The 25,273-nt window shown below is 39.5% G+C and overlaps 1 protein-coding gene across 3 annotated transcripts in view; it reads right to left on the minus strand.

The window, feature by feature from the left end:
• Positions 1-607: 607 nt before the first annotated feature.
• The window catches only part of KLHL2 (kelch like family member 2), a 78,626-nt gene continuing 53,960 nt past the window's right edge, over positions 608-25,273 (minus strand). For 2 of the 3 annotated variants that reach the window (XM_006111707.5, XM_075930150.2), the window contains 10 exons: positions 18,464-18,573; positions 16,432-16,548; positions 14,925-15,074; positions 12,234-12,351; positions 11,396-11,593; positions 10,680-10,781; positions 9,376-9,504; positions 2,831-2,971; positions 2,482-2,625; positions 608-1,818 (listed from right to left, as the gene is read on the minus strand). In XM_006111707.5, coding sequence (XP_006111769.2) covers positions 1,790-1,818; positions 2,482-2,625; positions 2,831-2,971; positions 9,376-9,504; positions 10,680-10,781; positions 11,396-11,593; positions 12,234-12,351; positions 14,925-15,074; positions 16,432-16,548; positions 18,464-18,573 — 1,238 coding nt within the window. In that variant the 3' untranslated portion in view covers positions 608-1,789. Of the gene's footprint in view, positions 1,819-2,481; positions 2,626-2,830; positions 2,972-5,614; positions 9,505-10,679; positions 10,782-11,395; positions 11,594-12,233; positions 12,352-14,924; positions 15,075-16,431; positions 16,549-18,463; positions 18,574-25,273 lie in introns of those variants that run through there. The other variant, XR_016349442.1, reaches the window with a different exon arrangement.

The raw sequence follows: 25,273 nt of genomic DNA on the forward strand, positions 1-25,273 counted from the left end.
CGTAACTCTTAAGAGCCCTAGTTACTGACCTGGACTAAACACTATGCAGACATGGTTTCCCATCACAGTTTATAGGCTAAATTCACAAGGAATCATTTCTAAGAGTAAGAGGGTGAAATTCTCTTTTCATAGTCTAATAAATTTCTTGGCATCTCCACTGGCATTGCCAAAAAGCAGACTAAGTAATTCCAATTCTGGTCATGGTTTTGTAACATGGATACTTCTTCACTATGAACTCAACAGAGGTAAGGGCTTGTCCACAAGAACATTCAATTCACAGCAAGATAGTGTGTGACTCTGCCCACACATATTTACAGTTAATTGGTTCACTTTGATTTAGTCCTCTTTGGAATGGGACTACATAAATTCATATTACCCAACTGAGACTACGTCGGCCAAGGACAAACACACAGTCCATAGCAGGTTGGTGTGTAGGGCAGATTTGCATCCCAGCTTGCTACAAACTAATTGTGTAGACAAGCCATTAGCACCATCATGCACCAAAAAAACCAGCCATCAGATGATAGTAATTTTTACTCACTTATCTTGGGTGAATTTGAATTGGTATTGTGCGTTCCAATACATATTCTCTGAGCCTGGCAATCCCTTCTTCAAATCACTTATTTTATTTTTGTATTTGTTTAGGTTAACACAAATTTTTCCAAACAACTTTTGACTGTTGATCTCAGAAAAGTATTTGTTGCGAAGCTTGTGTTTCTCAAATTTTAAACAACTCATTAGTATTATAAAACAAATATACAAACTTTTATTATTTAAAGAAAATAGCTCAAAGATTACAATAGTTTTGGTCATATTTAAAATGTCATCCATGAATAAAAGTGATAGTTGCTCTACAAACATGGCCACGTAAGTAAGTTTTCATATTTGTTAATAGCAGCTAAGTTACACACACAGTTTTGAATACCATGCAAGCTCTGTTGCGTTCCATACATTCATTATAAAGTTGCAGTTATGTTCATGCCAAATAATCACCTAAACGGCCAAAATTAAACAGAAAAATCATTAATAAATACAGGCAACTAAACTTTAATAAAAAAATTTGGCATTACACCATCCAAGAAATGCTGTGCTTTCTCCATTCTCCTTAAGTGGCATTTAGTAGTGTTAAGCATTATTCTAAAAAAAATACAACTCTGTTTTACAACATAGTACTGGCATAACACAAAGTATTTTGCCAATTATAAATAATATAATCAAGTTCCAAAGAGTGCCATTGGAAAGGAACCTACACACACACACACACACACACACACACACGCTATTCATGTAATGAAAACTGTTATAAAAACAAACATGTTTACTCCCATGCCAGCTTGTACTACAGAGGTGGGATTCAATTCCCATCTTGAAGAATTACAGTTCATGGATAAACACAGTTTCTGGGAAAAAATAAGACAAAAATTTACTTTCACCAGAATACACATCACTTTACCATTCTTCACTGGATAATCCATTTGTCAGTCATAACTGACATGAATTGGTCCTTTTGATTTTTTTGTTTCTTTGAAGGCCTTGCAAATAAAAAGCGTGGTCCCCAGCCTTTATAAAAATTCAGTCAGCTGCTGCTCAATGCAGAATAATCCTACACATTGCTTCTACCTAGAGTAATCTTCATTATCTGTCATACGCAACTGCAGATCGTCACATCTTCCATTGTGACTCAATGTGCAAGCTACAAGTAGAGAAGTGCTTGGATTCTCAGTCACTTCAAAAACACTTGTTGAAGCTGGCCTTCAGTACATATTTGAGTTGAAAATCTTTTCACTGTTCATAATGGTTTGTCAATAACTGTAACACCTGCAGAATAAGAGAATCACAACATTAAAATGCAAGTTTGACTGTGTCTTTTCAAAACAGACAAACTTCCAAAAGTACCACAAGAAATACAAGCCTTCATACAATGATTTACATCTATCAAAAAGGTCTGATTATCAGTAGCATAACATCTCTATCATGCACTTGTTTACACACTTTGTTTCCCAAAAATGTAAAGTAAGATCCTTGATGCATCTGATTTACATTGGGTGGATGCCTATCACATCTAAAGATCAAGCTCATTTAGAGTGTCTGAGACTGGCTCCTTTAAAGCGTGTCCTGCTATCCACAAAATCAGATCCGTAAGTATGCCTCCAGCTGCTTTAACATAAATTTGTAGTTTTTAGTGTATACCAAAGGGAAACGTGTTATCCAAAATAGCCAGATTTTTTTCATACCATTTTAGTACAATATTTTGCTTTTAAATTAGTTTAAGAAATAACTATTTCTATTCAGATAGTGCCTAGAAGTCCTAATCCTTGACCTGGGCCAGGGACTGTATAAAAATAAACTTTCAAAATAGGTCTCAGTACAACAGATTTTTTACCTGGTAAATTTTACTCTTTGGATGTTGTATCAAACACCTCATTTAAAATGCTACTTACAAATCAGTTGTGAGTAGTTTAAAAACTATATACCCATTACCTGCATAGCTCCTTCCAGTACTCATACAAGATGACACAACTGTCCATTTATCAGTTGTTGGGTTATAATATTCCACTGTTGACAAGTTACAGGAACCATCGTCTCCTCCAACTACATACAACAACCCATTTACAGCACAAACTCCTATTAAAAAGGAAAATAGCTGCAATAAGATAGAAGTTTACAGAATATGCACACCTATTTGCTTCCTTACATAGTGGAATTGTGCCTTCAATTTTGAGACTTTAGTACAGAAACAAATGTGAAAGAGGTAAAAGCATTTATAGAACAGATACCTAACCACATTACTAGCATTCTAAAAAATGATATTTCTAACTACAGTATATACCTGCATTCCTTCTGCACATGTTCATATCTGCAACCTGCCTCCATGTATTGGTGGCAGGGTCATATACTTCAACACTCTTTCTAACCAAAGGACCGTCATGACCACCTACTGCATACAATAAGTTGTTTAACACACCAACACCTGTGAAAATACAAAAACACTCAAAATCAGATAGAAGAATGGCTATAAATGGATTCCAGGGAGAACCATTACACTGTATGTCTTTACAAATATAAATTCTTATTTCATAGAGTTAAAAACCCTCAAAAGAAGGGTCAGAACCAAAATTCTCCGTAAGTACTATGGTTGTGTGGCTGCTCAAGAGAGAGTCAAATGCTGCCCATCTGATTAGCAGAGCACCCACAGCTACGTTTTTAGTTTCTACTGATTTTGCACATTTGCACATGCTTTGGCAAACATAAAAATTATTCTGTACATGGACGGAAAAGATCAGAGGGAACACTGGTCCAAACAAGTTGAGCTAAAGAAAGCATTGCAAGTTGCTAAAAGCATGACATCAGTTAGAGGCCTTGTGTGATTGGGCATATCACAGAATACAAAGATGAAAGCTGTTCTGCAACAGAAGATTTAGAATAAGCAAAGAATAAATGTACTGAATACCTATGCAAATATAGAGTAATTGGAAGTAAGCACCAATTAGAAATTGTACTAAATTATGAACTATGCTCTAGTAGGCAAAATGGAAACCACTCAAGACGTTCCATATAAATTAATCTAACAAGAACTGGGTACAATCTACACTGAGAAAAAAAAAGGTGTAGGAGTGATACTACATATCTATCAAAAATACGTTAAATCAAGCTGATAATGAAGTTATGGATTACTTGGCATGAACATACAATGAATGTACAAACAGCAAAACACAATGGCATCTGCTACAAACCATCAGGACTGGCGGATAACACTACAGATTCCTCAAACCTACCCTGAAGGTGCTCAGAAAATCAAAGGATTTCATACACGAGGTTCAGAACCCAGTTTGTTGTCAAATAACCTAAACATCTTAGTGTATATTTAGTTTTACATTAAGAAGAACTTTTTCATTCTATAAGGAGAGAATCAAGCAACAGCTGAGGCCAGACTGGATCTACTTCTTCCTGATAAGTATGAACTAACTAAAAATGTGGAATCCTAGGGAAATCTGGAACCAGTGACAACTGCTGATTATTCACTACTTTATAAGAAATGGGATAATAGAATATAACAGTATTAACGTAGTATATTTCAGAACCGCAAGTTTTTGGAGGTAAGACACTAGTAATATATGAGGAACAGAAATATTAAAATTCACCAGTATGGAAGTAAGATGGGAAGTCCCAAGAGACATAATTCTGGACTGCTGAACAAAAGAGTGCTAAGAAATAAGAGTTGGCTAAATATGGTTTCATAAAGGGCTTCACAAAAATTAAGGGTTTAAAATAAAACCTGAAGATGAAAAGGGAGAGGGAGTACACAGGATCACTTGCATTCAGACAAAAGATTTAGTTAGAAAAAAATAATGGCAGCCAATAGGGTCCGACTACTAAGGTTGTTTAACTTTCAAAAGGTCTTTCAAAAATATATTTTTGGGGAAAATGTATAGCAAGGCCATTAATACAGGAGGAGGGACATGACCTCTGCTGAAATACACTTGAACCTTCATACTCCAGTTGTCCCTAATCTGGGAATACCCGTGATATGGAAGAGGAAGCGGTTCTACATGCTCCCACATCCGGGAGAACAGCAGTGCAATGACATGCTTCCCTTGTGGCACCCGTAAGTATGGGGTGGTGCCCGGGAGTGGTGGAAACACCTGGAGCTACATGAGCCTCCTGGAGAGGGGTGCTAGATAAGCACCTAACCCCTATCCTCATCACTCCCAGATCCTACAGCATGCTCTCTGGCCTAGCAAAATCTTTAATCTGTCATATCCTGTTTTCCAAGGTTGCCAGTTTAAAGCAGTTCAAGTGTGGTTACATTTTCAAGTTGGTCTTCAATAAGAAAAATAAAAAAGGGGGGACTGGAGTAATTAGAAAGTAATGCAAGTCTTAAAAATAAGCTACCATAAAACATCACTATACCAACATTATAAAATGACATTTATCCATTGCTTTATCAGCGATAATCAGTAGGGAGTATCAGTTCAGCTAATGAAATTTTGGTTGCTATTGTATATGGCAGTTTCTCAAGGTGGACCATGGGCCCATCTTGAGAAAGCTGCCAATGGGCCACTCCAATTTATGTAATGGCTCCGCAGCCACAGAGCCTTGTGGCTCCTATTGGTTTTGGTTCACCATTTCCAGCCAAGGGGAGCCACAAGGCTTTGTGGCTGCAGAGCCATTAGATAAACAAATCAGAGCAGCCCATTGGCAGCTCTCTCAATGCGGACCCATGGCCCAATTGAGAACCACTTGTTTATGGCTACAGCATCCATCATAATGCAATATGTCATCACCTTTCTTTCTACTGCTCTGTGATTTCACTTTACTGTAAAGTATTATATAGCACACATGCTACATGGCTTTCAGTACGAGGGGGCTTGCAGAAGGATATTATTTTTAGCACAAATTTGAGATTCAGTCACATACCCAAACAAAAAGATTGGGTTTCATTGCTAATTTATCCCATCTTGCCTCCCTATCTCCATCCAATTGTAGCCACTGGCCTTGTTTAGTATATTTCTCAAAACCCAACCATTTAACATATTTTCAAATACCATCTCCCACTTCCCTTCGGTCTCTCCTTTATGAGCCCTCTCCACCAACCCCCATTTCCATGTCGTACCTCATTTCTTGCTCCTTCCATCTGTATCCTCTTCTTGTCGTCCTCTTGCATTTTCTGGTCTTTTGTTTTCTTCCCCTGCTCATTTCCCTGGTCCTTGTCTTACCCTTTACCCCCTCCCAAAAGGCTTAGAGGAAATAGGACTTAAAATCCACATCCCTGTGTAGTGCAGCACACTCCTCTCAGCTGTAGCCAGGAGCAGATAGGACTTCTGTCCCTATGCTGATCAGCTGAGAGGCAGGTGGTTCTAAAGGGGCCAGGCAGGATAGCTGAAAGTCAACCTTTGTGTAAAGCAGACACAAACATGAAGTGTGAATGAATTAGATGGGCAGAAGTCCTTTGGAGTTAGCATATAACCAAGAGGCTTAACTAAAACAAGAACAAACTTCTATTTTAATACTGTGACAATAGGACATATCCCAAAATGGAAACATTCTGGTAAGTCAGGATACCTGGTCATTTGGATCATAGTGAAATACAGCACAATAATTTTAGGAAAAAAATTACTTTTCCCAAAATACGAATATAATTTTACATTTAACACTTCTGTATATTAAACCCATTAAATTATGTTATTAAAGAATTCCCTTCAAGTTAAGTAAAACCCCTACCCACTATTTCTAGAAGTCATGGAGAACCCCAAAAAGGTAACAGAAGACTGGATTAAAAAGCTAAACCTAGTATTAAACTTAGAAAAAAGTGATCCTGGCAATTACCATCTGGTATATTGAATTTCAGTCGTTAGTAAAATAATGGAATATAAGAGGAAAAATCTGAAAATGTCTAGGGCTAGGTTCACAAAAGAACTTTGGTGCCTAACTGCAACTTTAGGTACCTAAATCCTAGAAGTCCCACTGGGATTCACAAAGCCCCAACTCAACTGCTGCCAATTATTCAGATACTTAAACTAGCTCAGCTCCTAAATGTTTGCAGTAAAAGGTTTCCTAGGTGCCCATCAGCCCTTGCTCATGCACTCTGTAGCCTACTCTAGGGATGTAAGCGAGTAAACTATTCAACTACCCAATAAGCAATGGAGTTCTTGCCTACTTGCTTCCCCACCCCCTGCTGCCTCTGTATGAGAAGCAGCAAGGGGGAGGGAGGAAACAGGAGCTGGTGCTGGGGGGGAGCAGGCTTAAAAGCTGGTTCCCCCAGCACTGTCTCTGCGGTGCTGCCTGCCTTTATCATTCCAGTGCCTCTATCAGAAACAGTCAGGGAGGGGTGGAATAGGGGAGGCTGCTGCAAAGCAGCCCCTGACAGCGGGGATCCCAGCGGGGAGCTGGGCCCCTCATGGACAGGGGCTGCCGCCGCCGAGCACCCTCTGTTTGCATTGGTCATAGCTGGCCACAGGCAGGGGCTTCTTTGGCAACAGCCTCTGGCCAGCCTGGGCTGCTGTGAACAGGAGCTGCTGGCTCCCACTGTGGCTCTGTGGAGGGCTCCCTTATTAACTAATTGTGTAGTCAATACAAATTGTATCCACTACACAATTAGCCAGATAATCGCAATTCAACATCCTTAGCCTACTCCAGATATCTGGATGCCCAGCTCCCAGAGCAATGCACTAACCAGGGAAGAGAGGCACTTCTGTATCTAACACACTTGCAAGGCCTGATCTGGTAGCTCCAAGTTTGTCTGCCAGATTGGGATCCTATAAATGAGCTTCCTCACAACAGCTAGGAAGAGCAGAGAAGAAGGAAGTCCTTCAAATTTTACTCCAGTGGTTAAAATACTCAACGGGGAGGTGGCAGACCTTCTGGTTCAAGATCCCCCACCACCTGAAGGGCAGAAGGGTTTTAAACAGGGATCTGCTATCTCTCAGATATATGCCCTAACCAATGGACAGTGGGATATTTTAAATTGGATTCCCTTGGTCTCTCCTGTTGAATACATAATTTTAAAGCAATCGTTGGAGGAAGGGACTGGATTCTCGGTCTCCCACGAGTGCTCTAACCACGTGGCTACATAGTTCTCATGCATGCTCACTCACTCTGGACTAATTTATTTAAGTGTTTATCAACAGTGGGCTTCAACAGGAGACGCTCGGGAAACACCTCTCTCCTCAACAACTATGCTAACCAGTGGGAGAAGACTCAATATACTGCCTTTCGTAAAGTCCATTCAGAGGTGCTTCTGACTATCCATTAATTGTATTATGGTGACAAATTTAGGCTTTTGTGAATCCCAGTAACTTTCCGAGCACCCAATAAAGTTAGGAGAGACAATGCTCTGTGTCAGCATGCTTATGTTTCTTTGTGGATCTAGACTCTGGAGGATAACTGGCCTTATGGGCTATGAGAATTGAGCAACATTAGTTTATAAAAACAAACTAATTGCTCTTTGTATCATATGGATAAAAAAAGATATGGCAACATACTGAAAAGTGAAGTTTTTCTGCAATTCATCAAAATAATTAGCTTGCTTACATTTCCAATCATAAAAATTAGTCATAAACCAAAGTTAGATACCACTAATATTTATTAGTGCCTTTTTATAGTTCTTTGGACAGTTTTTAATCTACTTCTCATTGCTTTAAACTAACATAAGTTTAGGAAGTAGTACTTTATGTGATAATAATAAATGCTTTACTAAGATTCCAGATACTACATATACAATGATTCCTTCGATGCACTTATTTTATACAGGAGATCTTCACTATTCACAGGAACTCTATACATGGCTCCACATATTCATGGGTTCTCCTGTCCTGGTTTGGAGGGAGGACGGCGGGGTCATAAGGAATGCATTATGGGAGCTGGGAGCCATGATATTCACGAATTCTGCCATTAGCAGTGGTGCCAGAGACGTGACAATAAGCAGGAAACTAGACTTGAGTTCCCAATATAACAAGGTCTTAGGAAATGCTTCGATAGCCCCAAAATATCATTAGTACCATTTCATTGAACAAGTGGATGCCACTAACATTGAGTTATACTTAAAAAATAAAAACACATACATAGCTCTTGGCAAGATTACACTTAAATTACTGTTTTAGAATCTGGGCACTTCAATGCCAGAAAGAAAAACTGAATGAAGTTCAAAGGAGGACAGAAGATATTAATCTAAGAAGAAACACTAAAAGAGATAAGTGTGTCCAGTCTGACTAAATGATACGGGATGGCAACACATAACATATTCAGATCTGAAGGATGTAAACAACAGGTAATGAAGGAGTTATTCAAGATGAAACCAAGGTTGTGTAAATAGAGGTAATGGGATAAAACTAAGGAATGGAAATTTAAGGACAAATATAAGAAGAACACTTCCTAACAGTGAGATCAGTTAAAGTGCAGAACAAGTCTTCCAAAGGAACTGGGGGAGGCCAAGACTCTTGCACAGTTCAAGGTAGATTGAAATCCCTATTAGAGAAAGCAATTCTTCACTGGCAAAGGGATGACCTAAATGACATGGTCCCCTCTCATCTGATTTCTATGATTCACTGAGCTGCTTTAACAGAGTTTAGTTGGAAACATAAAAAGCACTAAATGGGAAGTTCCATGTATTACTCTGTAAAATCTTGTAGGTTAAATATGAAAAGGTACAAAGAAAGGGGGAAGAAAACCCCTGCATATTTAACATTCCCCTAATCTTATTGTACTAGTTTTGCATTTGTAATGTGCAGTGTGTCCTGTCACTTGCACTGTACAATAAAAGGAAATATTCTCAAGTGTCCTATTAAAGTCAGCATATATTTTATATTTTAAGGAATCAAGTTTCTGTGATTGTAATATAATAATTTGCTTTCATTTTGTTAATTTTTGTTCACTCACCTGCTCCACTCCGTCTAGTGCTCATTTCTGCCACATAGGTCCACTCATTTGTACTAGAATTATAGCATTCTACCGTACTAAGGCACTGACGTGATGCCCCATCATAGCCGCCAACAGCATACAGCATACCTAGAAAAGCAATTGCCAACCCCCCCCACATAGTATACGCAGATTAATTTATTTTAACACACATACCCTGGTATGTATGTTCTGATGTTCTATATACTCACACAGACAAAACATCAATTCAGTTACATACTATTGTTTCACATAATCTGATTTAAAGTAGTTATGGGGAAGCAGCACAGAGAGAGTGACATGCTGGCTGCAGGCACGGAGTTTCTCAGTTTCCATTGGCTGGGAACAGCAAACAGCTGCCAACAGGAGCTGAAAAGCTCTGTACCTGAAGCCAGCATGTCACTCTGCCTGTCCCTCAGCCCGCATAGATGCTGACGAGCTAGGACTGGAAGTCTGTATGCTGGAGTCAGCTTATAAGTGGGTCATTGACTTTTTAACATTTTTTTTCTGTAAGTTTGGGAGGTTGGCTTATGAATTAACCGACTTATGTTCGAATATATACAGTAATTCCTCAATACGCAGGATAGAAATCCGAGTTTCATCTCAGGCCCTGTCAACACTATTTTTAAATGTATTCTAATATGGCAGAACACATTTTGTTTCAAATAAAATAATCTATAACATAAGTAATTTCTGCTAACTGTGATAGTGGATGGATATAATCATCTATATGTTTCTTAAAGGCCCTTTAATAAAGGTTAACTAATTTCCTCGTCTAGTGACCAAAATATTTCTAATTCTCAGATGGCTTTTAAAAAGCAATGAGAACAGTTATGCCCTGTCCATGCAAGCTGAACAACAATGTTCACAGAGGAGTTTTGAAAAAATATAAACAAAGTTTAAAGTCTGCTCATCAATGTGGCAGAAAATAGCATGGATGAGTTGTGCTTTTTCCCCTACTTGAACACATTACCTTTTCCTCTACTTTGTCACTGACTGATTATGCCACTAATCCATCCTTTTGGTTGAGAATATCTAATTCCCTACCCCAATTTTTGAACAGCAGCAGAGAAAAAAGGCAGAGTCTTTCAGAACTGTACTTGTCTTATTCTCAGTTAATAATCAGGACAAGTGGATGTTTGCAATCAGTACTAGCCTGCTTTGCAAAAACCCTTTCAAACTATATATAGTCTATATACATGTAGCATTTGTCAAAAAAATCTTATAAATGTACCAACAGTGATATAGGCAGAGGACTAATGTTATCAGTTGACATAAAAACTTACCTCCAACAACACCTACACCAACACTACTCCTTCTTGTGTTCATTGGAGCTACATGAAACCATTCATTTGTCTTCATATTATAAGCTTCTACAGATGATAAACCTGTTAAAACAAAATAAAATTTGTGACATATCTTCACAGTATTAAGTCTTTAGTAATTCTCCCTGCTAAGATTTCCAGTCTTTTTTTTTTTTCCTCAAAAAAATTCTTGGCTATACATGTGGCCTAATATCACTTGGGCAGCCTGCAATGTACTGTGATATTTGGAGAAGGGCTGGTCAATAAAGTCTGTTAGGAATAAGTGTGCATACTTATATTGAATAAAACATGCAGAAAAATCTCCTCTACATGCACACACAATAGGGGCTTCTCATCTATTCTCATATATTCCATAAGGGAGTTGTCAGAGAACTGTGTAGTAGGAAAGTGAGGAGGGAATTTCACTGCGCAGTGGCTCAGATGCTGTTGAGTTTTTTTGGACCTGCATTATAGCAAGTGGGAGTGCAAATCATTGCTCCCACTGAGTACTTGGTTTGTGCTAGGACCAGCACCTCCCAGGGAATGTTCAGCTACACAAAAGCTTGCTTGGTTTTCCTAGTCTTTTTTATTTGAAATGACAAGAATAATATCAAGATGCATAAGTCAATCTGGCAGGATTATTTCAATAGTAGCTAAAACTGTAATAGCCAACATAGTAGTATTTGAAGATAAAATACCTGTACTCCCATCAAATCCTCCTACAGCATATAAGAGCCCATTTAATACAGCAGCTCCCAAGGTGCTTCTCCTATCTTGCATATTAGCAACACTGATCCATTGGTCCTTCACTGGATCATAGGAATCTACTGTGCGAACTCTTAAAGAGCCATTGAAACCACCAACAGCAAAAACCAGTCCACCCATGTACACCATGCCTGAAAAAACAAAATAATTTACTTAACCTTAGCACTGACTTTCTTTTGTATTATGCTCAGCGCATTAGTGTTTAATAAGTAACAATTTATAATATAGACTACATTTGGTTATCAGGCGTTTAGTGACACTTTACTCAGTTTTAGTGTTAAATTTTACATGACATTGACACTTACAAAAATGTTGTACAGGCTGGATTCATCTCTGCTTACAGCTTCTTACATCTATTACATTAAGTGCCATTTTAAAAAACAGTATTTTTACATAATGGTTCTCTCCATATTCTTCAACTTAAACATAAAACAATGATGCTCATCACTATCGAATCAATTCATATATGTGAATGGATTTATCCTGAGCATCATTGCAAGATCTATTTTACAGACTGGGAATTGAAGCACAAAGATACAGGCCAAATTTTCCCAACTGGGTGATCTAACGTTAGACATCTAAATCCATATTTAAAATGTAATTTAATTAAGTGGTCTGAATTTTAATGGTAATGAGCACTTGCAGCTCCCACTGAAGTCCATACTCAGCACTTCTCAGGGCATGTAGAATTAATAGTAAAGAAAACAATAACTTATAAGCATAATCTTAAATACTGCTGTAGACAGTGTCTTTAGGTTACATATTAGATACCTGCTCTACATCTCCTGGAAGGGAGTTCAGCCACCTGATGCCAGCGCTCTTCTTTGAAGTCATAGCATTCCACACTGCGAATAGCCTTTGGTGCCTGTCCTCCAACCACCATCATCAACTATAAGGGAATCAATTTTCACTGTTTGTTTGAACATATGGGAATATCTGAAAAGCTTTTTAAGTTCTAAAAAAAAAAAAAATTATCTGTACAGCCCATAATCAAAAGATATTTCATCCAAACATGTGCCTAATACCTTAAGAAAAAATACAAAGAGTTCTGAAAGAGTTCTGAAACACACAATCTGTGATCTTTCACCAAAGGCGGTATTTGAGGCAAGACAACAAATACCTGCTGTATGGGAAAGATTCAGATTGTAATGGCTAAGGATGTTAAATTTAGTTTAATCCACTAATCTACTAGTTGATGGATTTTCCATTGACTAGTTGCATAGTTGATAAAAAAGGGAGATGCAGCAGGGCTAGCTTCCACCCCAGGAGCTAACCCCACTGAGGCTCTGCCTTTTAAACATATTCAGAGCTCGTAGGCTTTCAATACATTTAAAAGGCTGGGGCACAATTGAGGGGAGCTGGTGTGAGCCAGGAATCAGCTGTCCCAGCTTGAATCCCCGCTGCACTGTTGATTTTTAAATGTGTATTAACAGCCACCTGGCTCTTAATACATTTAAAAAGCAGAGACACAGCATCTGGGACTGGGCACTAATCGGGAATCAATTGATTCCTGGCTCATGCCCGGTCCCTGCTATCCCGCTACCCCCCGCAGAGATAATGCTGGGGGAACTGGGTTTTAAGCTGGCTCCCGCTCCTCCCTCTTGCTCTCTCTGGGAAGTGACTAGTCGAGGGACTAATTGACTATCTGATAAGCTTTTGCTTATCTGATAACTAGTCGCTTACATCCCTAGTCTTGGTCACACAGGAATAAACACAAGATGCAATGGATGTAGTTTAATCAACTTTAGTCAGTTACAGCTGGGAATAAATCACACAGTGCAGTTCATCAATAATTCCACCTATTTGGGAGATCTGCTATCAGAACCCTTTCCAAATTGGTTCTCAACTCATTGCTGGGCCCCTGCCATGTTACCCCTTGTATGAAGGCTCAGGGTGGGTGGAGGGAAGACAGAAAGGCAGAGTTGTTTTCCTATCATACCAGGCATTAGGAGCCCTAATTTCCCTTTTCATAGTTTCATTAAGTGATGCCTTCCTCTAAATCCACTTTCAACTCCTGATTATTAATGAATAAGAACAGCTATACCGGGTCAGACCAAAGGTCCACTGAGTACAATATCCTGTCTTGTGATAGTGGCCAATGCCAGGGGACTCCAGAGTGAATGAACAGAACAGGAAATCATCAAGTGATCCATTCCAGTGCCCATTCCCAACTTGAATAAACAAAAGCTAGGGACACCATCCCTGCCCATCTTGGCTAATAGTCACTAATGGACCTAACCACCATGAATTTATTTAGTTCTTTATTGAATCCTCTACAAAGCCCCTCTGTAACAAATCCTTCATGGGACTCCTGCCACACCTGCTAATGCTAAGTTACAACATCCTGACCTTACCTTACCTATCTTACCAGGTCCCGGAAATGCTGGAGGGAAGTTGATAAAAAAAATCCACCCTGGATCTGCCAATGGGGAAAAATTTCTTACCAATCCCAAAAGAGACAAAGTTTACTAGTGCAATGCCAACAACAGATCATAAAAATCATGCTTAAATGCTGATCTCCTGGGTAGGAGAATGAATGATGTGGATTAGTGACATGAGAGTTCATTCCAGAATGTGAGGGTTATAAACCTCCCCTTCCTCCATTGCACCTGGTGGGGCAGTGCCCCCACCTGGTCTGGCCACTTATTTCCTCTCATGGCTCCTTTTCCCTCCCTCATAAGCCAAATGCAGACAATACTCTGAAATGAGCCACATCTTCTTTTCTTCCTCCCACCCAGCTATTGCATTCAGTTGTGATAAGCACATTATACAGGAAGCTCAGGATACTGAGCTGGAAGCTTTTGGGGACTGATTCTACCCTCAAGTGGGAGAATACAGCTTTTAGATGAAGTCAGTGAGGACTGTGAATATGCACCACAGAGCAGAACCTAGCCTTTGATTTGGTCCTCCGGAGGGAACACTAATTGTAAAGCTTCAATGAACGTGCAACAGTCACAGGAACTGCATTGACATCTAGCTCCTATTTTGCAGTTAGAATACTAGTACTGTGATCAAGCTTCTTCTGTATTTTAGGTGAAAGAGGAGAGAAGCCTAGGCATTTAAAATACTCCAGAAGGTACAACTCTATAATTTTATTCAAGCTTACATTCCCTGACCCAACCCTACACCCATAACTTCAATTACTATGATAGCAGTAACATAACTTCTCTGGTTCAAAATGGTACAGTTCTAGAACATTTTCCTTGAAGAACCAAAACACGTTAACACCGCAGACATTTATGATTTTTAAACTCCAAAATAAGTTTTTTTGTCAGTCAGTTTAGGACATGGCTGGACATGGTTTAGCTCCTGGTGGGCTAACAGATGATTTATTAACCTGAGTGGCTGTAGGTACATCTGCTCATAGCTCACATTGGCTGTGGTTCACCATACCTGGCAATGGGAGACTTCAGACTAAACTCAGTATGAAGGTAGCAACATCTTAGAAGTTAAAGATTTTACCTTTGGAAGGCTTACAGGTGTTCTCAATCTGGTTCGAGTACTTTTCATCAATGTTCGTTGCTCAGATGGCAGTAAATGATACTTCATAGCTTCAATGAGATAATCTTTACATGCACTGCTGTTCTTTACCAACATCTCCTCTTCAACCCTCTGTGCATTAATGAAAGTTTGACAAGATCTCAGCACTTTCAAGTAAAACATAAATCACAAAACTGAAGTGAAATAACCCTACATTACAGGAAAAAATTAAAGCACTGAATGTGTAGCTCATACCACAGCCAGTGAAAGGCTGGAAACATCATGATGTTGATATGCCATGTCCCTGGGGAAAATATGGAAGAATATCAACCCTTCTTATTATGAAATGAAAGATACAATTTTAGGCAATGGCAAATGTTTCTAATACGATTCTCTTGACCATCAGGAAAATTATTAAACAAACTCAATATAGATTAATAGGAAGAAAGAGAGTGAAGAAATGTTGCTCATATTTCCACCATACAGTAAGCAACTTTTAGTTCCCAAAGATGTCAATTAACTCTGATAAGCATCCTGACACTAGTCAGATCATAAGGTATGACTAGAGTCAGGATGCTTATCATAGTTAATTGACATCTTGGGGAACTAAAAGTTGCTTATGTTAGATAAAGTGATAACTGTACAAAAATCTGCAAAACTATAGATTATCTAAGTGACATAAAACAAAACTGTTTTGACACCAAATTCTACATATTTAAAAATGATAAAATATTAGCTACCATGTACTAAAATGTAAACATTAACTTTTATCCATTAAAATCATGAAAAAAATCACTAACAAAAGATGTGCTATATGAGGCTACGTCTAGATTGCAAGTCTCTGTCGAAAGAGGCTTTTTCGGAAAAGAGCGTCTAGACTACAACCAGTACTTTCAAAAAAGCAAGTTGCTTTTTTGGAAGAGAGCACCCAGGCAGTCTGGATGCTCTCTTTCGAAAAAGCACAGTTTGCATTACCTAGTGCCTTTTTTTGAAAAAGCATTTTCGAAAAAAGGCATTCTTCCTCATAAAATGAGATTTTCCGCGGTTGAAAAAAATTGCTGCATTCTTTCGATTTACTTTTGAAAGAACGCAGCAGCAGTGTAGACACAAGGGAAGGTTTTTTTGAAAAAAAGGCCACCTTTTCAAAAAAAAAACCTGTAGTCTAGAGACACCCTGAGAGATGAGATTACAAAACAAAGATCAAACCTAAACTCAGATTAATAATCACATATGTACAATATGATTAAGGAAACATTTGTTTGAAACTATTTGTATAGAATTACAATTAGACTAAAACACAATTAAATTACTGTGATGTTTTATCTAATTTTGCTATCCTTCATTTGATTCAGTGGTAGTTTATTTTTAATTATTTGTTGATTGCATAATTGCACTGCCTTTATGATTTAAGAATAAGGTTGCTGACATACACAATTCCAATAAAACCAGTGTGTAAATTCTTGCAAGAATTTTTATTTGTTTTGCTTACCTGAACTAAATATTCTCGGGAAAGCAAAGGCAACCGAACATGTTCCATCAAGCGTGCCATTAGTTCCTGCCTCACATCTTTGTCATGGTTTACCCATGCGATCACTGCTTCAAAAACCTTCCAGAAAACAAACACATGCCATGAGACCCCACGTTTTACAAATTCATCAGTGTACTTCATGAATGTACAAGTGTGCCCCCAAAGCCTATTTTCACTTGAACTAATATTCCTGAAGTATAAAAATAGGAGCGTGTATAAAATTCCTACTCCAATCCTTTCAACATATTTATTTAACCCTTTGTATACTTTACTGTTCTTCAATGAGAGCCCCCCAGTAGACACTGTCAATTAATTCTCACTATTAGAAAAACTGTCAACAAATCAAATCAGAACTTCTCCCATAAGAGCTAGTTTAGTTAGTGCTGTAAAGTCAATAAAAGCCTGCATCCAAGTAAATCTATTTTCTCACCCTGCTTTTTCTTAAGGTCTTCAAGTCCAGAACTACCATAACTAATTCACCTGCTTCTTTGCTCCTGTCACCAAACTAGACTCCCACTCAAATTTAGAAGCAGCCAACTAGGGCAGGGGAGGGGAACCTAAGGCCGGGGGCCACATTCAGTCTCCAGCTTTCATGGATCTGGCCCCTGAGGCTCAGGGCTCCTCCCCCAGCATTAGGGAGCCCCTGCTGGCATGCCAGCCCCTCCTACTGTCACTCCATGGGGCTGGAGCACACAAAATCTACTAGCCTGGGCCCCCCAGCCTCTGGTGTGCAAAGGGAATGTCTTTTTCCTCAGATGGGGGCTATATCAGTGAGAGCTTTGGGGTTGTTTTATTTTTTTTTGCATCTCACTTGTGCACGGTTCCCGACTGATTTTTCTGTGGGCCAGTGGCTCCAGACCCAAGAAAGGTTTCCCCCTCTCCAAGTAGAGCAAGGAAAATGTGATTTCTCCCCATTGCACAATACTTCACTGTTTATGTAAAATCAGAGAATTAAACTTTAAGTGTCTTTCTAGAAACACACATTTACATATTAAAGTCAAGCACTTCTGTGTGGGAGAGAACTAGATTCTCACAGCTGTGGGAATAGCAGATGTCATCAGTTCATCATGTCATGTGCCACCTGTGCTCAAAAGGGCTTTATTATATTTTTTTTATGTAAAGCATGTGTGATCATTTGGCCACGCATCTTGTGTTCATCAAGCGTATCTGAACAGGGGAATTCAGCCTCCTCTTCGTACATATAGTATGGGATGGCTGCATCTCTCCTATGACAGATCAGCACATTTTTAAATAGGAAAAAACATTGTATATGTATGTTCAAAATGAAAATATCTGCAAATCAAAATGGTTAGGTATTTAAGGGTCAAGTGTTGTTTATATTTAAATTAGTGGGAATTCTGTCTGACTCCCATGGGATCAGGATCTGGCTGCATGGGAAAATATAAAGGTACCTTTAAAGCTGTTTTAGTCATACACAGCTATCTAAATCTCTTTTGCAGCCCTTTCCCACTCTTTTTGTTTTTAAATGGGGACACTAAATCTCTTAAATCTAAAGACCAATCTAACTTGACAGCTGTCCACTTTAGTACATTTTACCTTAAAATTACCAGGTATATATAAATTCCTCAAAACCACTATTTTGAACAGCTAAATTAAAGCAAATTCCAATTTATTGTATGTCCCTTGTTAGCCAATTACTATGTACACATTCCTGTATTAGTAGCATGCATGTATTGATTTGTTTACCCCAAAGCTAGAAGCTTAGACTTTTTAATTGTGAGTCAACTAGTTAAATGCATTCTTAGAATCCTTAAAAGCTTAAATCTGTCAAGGGATTAATTTAAAGGTTGAACACTTTGACTGCATTTCTGTAAAACTTCCTTAAGTGCAGAGATCATAATTTGTGTAACCAATAACCGTTTTATTGAGGGTTTAACAAAAAAATCCATCCAAATATTATGTAAGATCTGTGAACAACTGACTTTTTTTGTCTATCCAAAAGGAAGGAATAAATTGAATAGTGGTATCTTACCTTCTCCTCCGATGCAATTGTAAGTTTGTCACTGGATATTAAACTGCACACCTGTTCTACTCCAAGGTTGAGGAATTCTTCACTAAGTACGACATCAGAAAAATGCTGTTCTGTTTAAAAAAAAGTTCTCTTGAGCATCCCTCACTGAACAGCTTATAAGCAGCAATAAAACAATATACAAAATTTGACTGATTTAGCATATAACATCCAGGTACTTGGTTAAGTATATAAACAGTATCTTATTTTACAGTATTTTCTAGCACATCAAGTTTTGATCATTGCCTTTTACAAAAGTAGAGAAGGCAATTTTTATAAACATTTTCAGAGGCAAAAATTAAAGTTAAACTTAAAAATGTCATAAAAAAACTTTTCACATTTTACCATATACTAAAAACTTGCATTAGAAGCAATTTTAATTGTAATTAAACAGATTTTGTCAGTTATCACTTTATGATACTCTTTGAAAGTCCAGTTAAGCAAATCACTTATCTATGGAGAATGCCTTATTTTAAGATACTTTGTAAACCCTTGTAAAAGAAAGTTTCCCACATAGAGCATTTACCCACGATGGAGCACTTTCATAAGCAGAAGCATCATCAATATTTACAAGCTGAGGGTTTGGACTCTGCCAAGAGGTGCAGTGGTTGGAATGAAGTACCTCAACCATCTGTATGAACCAGAGGGGGAGGGACGGTATTAAAAACTATTCTTTAGAGTAAAAAAGCATGAAGATGGAATTCTTCACCAAATGGATTGAAAGAATTGATTTAGACTCAGAGTCTCTGACAAGACTAATGAAAACAACATAGTTGCTTATAAATAGGCATAACATGTAGCCTTGTGGTTATTAACTGGGATTTTCTCATCACTTATGCCTAACAGACAAGAGACACTTTTATGTGTAAAGTAAAATCAGGACATGGAGGTATTTCCCGCTTCTCCGATCCTCTTTTTTTATTCCATGTAGGGATATGCTCAAAGTTTACAGAATCTGAAGACGTAGGCTACGTTTAGACTGCAGGCTTCTTTCAGAAGAAGCTTTTCTGGAAGAGATCTTCCGGAAAAAACTTCTTCCAAAAAAGAGCATCCACACTGAAAAAGCACATAGAAAAAGCCATCTGCTTGCCACACTGAATGGACGCTATAATTCACGTCAGCTCTGATTACTATGAACGGAATGGCCACCAGGATACCTATACTTTTTCCTCTTTCCTCTTCTTTCAAAAAAATCCCTCTTCCCTTTCCACACACGCCTTTTTCCAAAACAGCTCTTTTGGAAAAAGGCTTCTTCCTCGTAGAATGAGGATTACCAATGTCAGAAACTCCCCCTCTGTTCTTTCGATTTTCTTTCGGAAGAACGCAATTGCAGTCTGGAAGTAATTGAAGTTTTCTGAAAAAACTCTGTAGTGTAAACATACCGTTAGAAAATGAGAAGGTCTGGAATCCAAGGCCTATGGAATGAACTGAACTATAGGCTCGTCATGCAGGTGCCAGAGGCATTAGGGTGTCAAGGGAAAGGTAGGAAACAAAGCAGGGGAACTGATTATCCTTAAATGAATCTAAACCAACACTTAAAGAAAGCTTAGGTATAGAAGCCCTGGTTCATCCTACCTTAATAAAACTAATCAGGATATTTAAGCATTCCTGCAATTCAAGTACCCAATTTACTCTACAATCAATAATGTGATGTAAACAGCTTTTTGACAATTGATTAAGAGTTATGCAATGTCATAATTTCGTACTATATGGACTAGGAAGATACATATTCCTTGCTCAGAAAACATTGTCTGAACAAAAGATAAGATACACAGGATTAGAACTCAGGAAATGTTAATTATGGGGACCCTAAAGGAAAGTTTAAGCAGATTTTAGAAAGCTGAACAAAAAGAAAGCAGGTGTTTGAAGAAGCAGAAAACTGTTTTAAGCAAAGGGGGTGGCAAACAGTAATGCACAAAACAAAACGAGCAGATGAACGATACAGTAAGAAAGGAGAAATAAGAAAAAGTAAGCCACAAGATTATCAATATCAACAAGGGGTTCAGGTTCTTGAGTGCTACTGTTAGCCGAGAAAACTTGAGAACCTGCACCCTGATGCACCAGCGATAGAAGCACAGCAGATGGATATCTGAATAATTCTAGTTACCAAAAAAGACTAAGCTGTTATCTGCTGCCTCTTTAAAGTTAGATGGTTACCAAGGAGATCTTTTTAACTGTTTGATACATACCCTGTTAGCAGAAGCCAAGCGAAACAGCAGCTAAATGAATTATTGCAATGAGAAACCAAAATAGGGAAGAGCACAATAACTGAACAGGGATAACTTTTAATAGCTCATCAACAATAAATTATCTAGAAATTGTTGCCCTGAAACAGGCTGTCAGCACATGCATGAGGGAGTGAAACAGACTTCCATTTTGTTTAACAGACCTCCATTTTGTTTAGTGGTGGTTTTTACCTCAGAGCTAGTTTCACACCTAACTCTAGGGAATGATGAACACCACCCTGCTTTTGCACCCCTCTCTAATCTGTGTAATCGGCTCAAAACGCTGCACTCCACCCTAACACCTCTGCATACATCCCTAATATGGTGCACTCAATCCGCACCTTGAGCTTCACGTGACCCCAATCTTATCCCCAGCTCATTACCATATTTTTCCCGCCTTAGAGAGCATAAAATCTTGGGTCAGAGAAGAACTCAGGTTCATCTCTCCTCTGTCTGTCGATGTGCCTGTTCAATTTTCCCTTGTGACGTTCCTCATTTTGCCATCCGTGGTTTATGGTTTTGGCTTTTGGTAGTCTAAAGCCTTGGATTTGTTTGGCCACCGTACGTGCGGGAACGCCCCACATTCCAGATATTTGGCAAGAGCCTTGGAATTGGACTGAGTTACAATCTATTCCAACCCTCCTTTGGACCTGCTGGTGTGATTGAAGGACCCACCAGGACTGGATCCATAGGAGCCATTCCATGTGGTGATCGAGGATCCCTTCAGCATTCCTGTTTCAATTGGAGAGGACATGGCACTGCCTCGAGGGATCTTCCTGCTTGTCCTCCCTTATGGCTTTACACTAGCCACGAGGTTGCAGTTTGCAGGCACCGATCGCCACTTTCCTCTGTGAAGTATACCCTTTTGTATTGGGATGTTTTCTGTCTATCTTTTCTTCCTGGGATAGGGTGGGTTGTTTACTGTTCTTAACTTTCATGTTTGTGCTATTTTACTTCAAAATACATGGTTTGGCCCTAAACCTTGGTAGCCTGATTTTATCTTTGTGTGAATATCCCACCAGTGATTAGAACACCAGGCCGGATCTGGCTTCTGTGCAGAGACAATTTAACTTAGTCAAAGACACAGAACATTTGCTTACCTGAGTCTCTGGGGTAACAAAATGGTACACCGCTGAAGACTTAATTGTTTTCATACTGTATAGAATAATTAAAAAATCTCTTGGGCACTGCTACAACCAAACAGCCTATGTGCTTCACATTAACGAATAGAACCACAAGAGGGACAACAGAATCTTAATTTTAAGTTAAGTGAAGTAGTATTTCCAACCCCATCCATTAAAAAGTCCCAAAATATCCCAAAATATGGATTAAAATTTTTCATTTAAAAAAAAAAAAAAAAAGGTTGCATCTTTTGATATATGTTCTGGATTTGGGACCTGTGGGGCTCACATTTTCAAGCTTCTCTCTGCAACCAGGAGGATTAGAAAAGCACTTCATTAACACTGAAAATAGGTTCTCATCTGAGCGCGTAACTTCAGGATCTAGGGCTTTTTGAACACCAAATATCACAAAGCAGGAAATGCAACTGCAAGAGCTGGCAACATTAGGTCCCTAATCTAACTTCAAAGTAATACTCCACACTAATTTACTGCTGCTTCATGAAATATCAAGTTGGCTTGGTTTTAACTGTTTCCCTGTAAAGTTTACCTCTATTTTCCATATTTCCTAGAAATTTCTGGGGCTAGATAGAGTGGCAGATAGAAATGGCCAGAAATTTTCCACTGGAATGTTGTTCCACCTGAAAACACTAATTTGTTGAAATTGATATAATCTGTAGAGATGTGCTGATCTCAGTGAGTTTGCATTCAAAAACTACTCTAATTTCCTTTCAGCTTCTAAAGCTCTCTGAGCTGACAGAGGCAGATGGTCCAAGACAGGGATGGCCAACCCGCGGCTCTTCAAAGAAAAAATTGCAGCTCCCGCATCCACACCTCAACTAAACGCGGAGGACAGGGCCTCATCCCCGCCAACAACTTTTTTCCCTTTGGCTTTTTGAGCTGTATCCAACACTATTTTGGCTCTTTGTCTGTAACAGGTTGGCCACCCCGATCTAAGAGCTGTAAGAGCCTCAGCTCCCAAGTTTCCAGCTCCTCAGTAGCCTTCTTGGTAGACTGCCACAGAGCCAGGGCTTCTAGGTCACTGTCAGCTGTCAGGCAGAATTTTGTTTTCTAATTATTAAAATTAAATCAGTTTTCTTCAAATTTATTTGAGAATTTTAAAATTTGTGGTTTTCATTCCAAATCAATGAAAACAAAATTCAAAATCCTCTACAAAATTCAATTGCTGTTCTCCATCTGGTTCTAGTGGCAGGTACTCAGAGAAGGGAAGCTGCTATTAGGCGCCTCTCTCTTCCTCACGTCATCTGCTAGAAATACTGCCATTTGCCCTGCATATTACACATCCAAAGGCAGCAAACAGTTGTCCTGTTACCTGTTCCAGCCAGAAACCACAGGTAGCAATGTCTGAGCTGCAGTGTTTAGGAATATGGACTTCAGCAGTGCCATTTCCCATGACAAACTATCTATACAAGCAACAGATTATGCAACAAATATTTGGATGCACGAATTAGGGATGTTAGCATGTTGCCGATTACATGTAACCCTCCCTCCCCCTGCACGTATAAACATGTATCCACTAAAATTTCCAACAATTACACAGATACATGATATTTAAACATCCCTAGCATGAATCAACTGAGTATTAATAATACATTCATTTTAAGTATAAGGTCAGACATTCTTGATTTTGTGGTACTTGCATTTTTTGCTTAAGATTTGACTGACTACTTTACTATATGTATATTTAATTTAGTAAAGAATTAATAAAGTTCTCTTAGATGAATACTGATTTTCAGAATTTCTGTGGGAAGAACAGTTTGAAGTCTAACATAGCCCATCTGCTGCTTAGTTTATGAAAATTACTGTTTGTCCCCTAAATATGTCTCCTTGTGTGATCTGCTGTTCAGGACAGCCTAGATACATGTTCTACCATTAATAGATTTCAACCATTTATGGTTATTTTATATGATTCTGTAGCTGTGCCATAAAAAAATAATACATCAGAAATCGAAGGAGGCACATTTATTGAAGATTTCTGTAGACCTTCAGGAAGCTTCACATAATGGTTCCCCCCCTCTCGTGTCACAGGAAACATAAAAAAAGAACTCACATAGCTCATCAATGTTATTACAGTCACAAAGAATGACTGAGGAACCATTTAAGATCTCTCCCTACAGCTGAGCATGGGCAGCGGGTATAAGAGGCAAAGGTAGGGAATGCCTTCCTTGAATCTTAGTGCTCAAGATGTCCCCTCTTCCTATCCCTATTCTGACCATTCCTGAAGGCTCCCACAGCAGACTGTTGTTGCTTGCAGACTGGTGACTCTTTTCCTGTGGTGGATTTGTTAAAAGTGAAAAGCCTTCCAACTTGCCGGATTTATTAGCATTACATTACCTGTGAAAGAGATGTTAAGTAGTAAAGAAACCATTTAACAGGCATGTGCCAACCTAGAATTTACTGACAAAAACAGTTGTGCATTACTATATCTACAGGACCTTAGTTTAAAATTTGTTTTAAATATTTCATTAGTTTGTTGCTGAAGATTATAAAATCACTTCTCAAAAAAAAAAATCCTTGCATGTTTACAGGCAGTCCCCGGGTTACGTACAAGATAGGGACTGTAGGTTTGTTCTTAAGTTGAATCTGTATGTAAGTCGGAACTGGCGTCCAGATTCAGACACTGCTGAAACTGACCGCCAGTTCTGACTTACATACAGAATCAACTTAAGAACCCCAGGCGTCCCCAAGTCAGCTGCTGCTGAAACTGATCAGCAGCTGATTCCAGGAAGCCCGGGGCAGAGCAACTCTGCCTGGGGCTTCCTGTAGTCCGCGCTGGTCAGTTTCAGCAGAAGCTGACTTGGGGACGCCTGGGGCAGAGCAGCTGGGGTGCTACTGGACCAACCCAGCAGCACCCCATCTGCTCTGCCCCAGACGTCCTGATTCAGCCGCTGCTGAAACTGACCAGCAGCGGCTGAATCAGGACCTGGGGCAGAGCAGCTGGGGTGCTGCCGGGTTGGTCCAGTAGTGCCCACGGGCGCTGCAGGACCAATCGGCAGCGCCCCAGCTGCTCTGCCCCAGAGTCCAAAACAAAAGCCTGGTCTGCTGGGGGGGGGGAAGCACACTAGCTGTGCCCCCCCCCCCAGCAGACCAGGGACACGGGGAGCAGAGCCGCAGCGGCAGCGGGGTGCCGCGCCTCTGAGGCTTTGCTCTGGCAAAGCCTCAGAGGCGCGGGACCCCCCCGCGGCTGCGGCTTCAGTCTGGGTGCCTGTGGTCTGCTGGGGAGGGTCCCCAGCAGACCACAGGCCCCCGGACTGAAGCCGCAGCCGCGGGGGGGTCCCGCGCCTCTGAGGCTTTGCCAGAGCAAAGCCTCAGAGGCGCGGGGAACCGCAGCTGCTGCCGCTCCAGTCTGGGTGCCTGTGGTCTGCTGGGGACGGTCCCCAGCAGACCACAGGCCCCCGGACTGAAGCCGC

The sequence above is a fragment of the Pelodiscus sinensis genome, chromosome 4, assembly GCF_052426305.1.
Source record: "Pelodiscus sinensis isolate ZL-2025 chromosome 4, ASM5242630v1, whole genome shotgun sequence".
Classification (NCBI taxonomy): Eukaryota; Metazoa; Chordata; order Testudines; family Trionychidae; genus Pelodiscus; species Pelodiscus sinensis.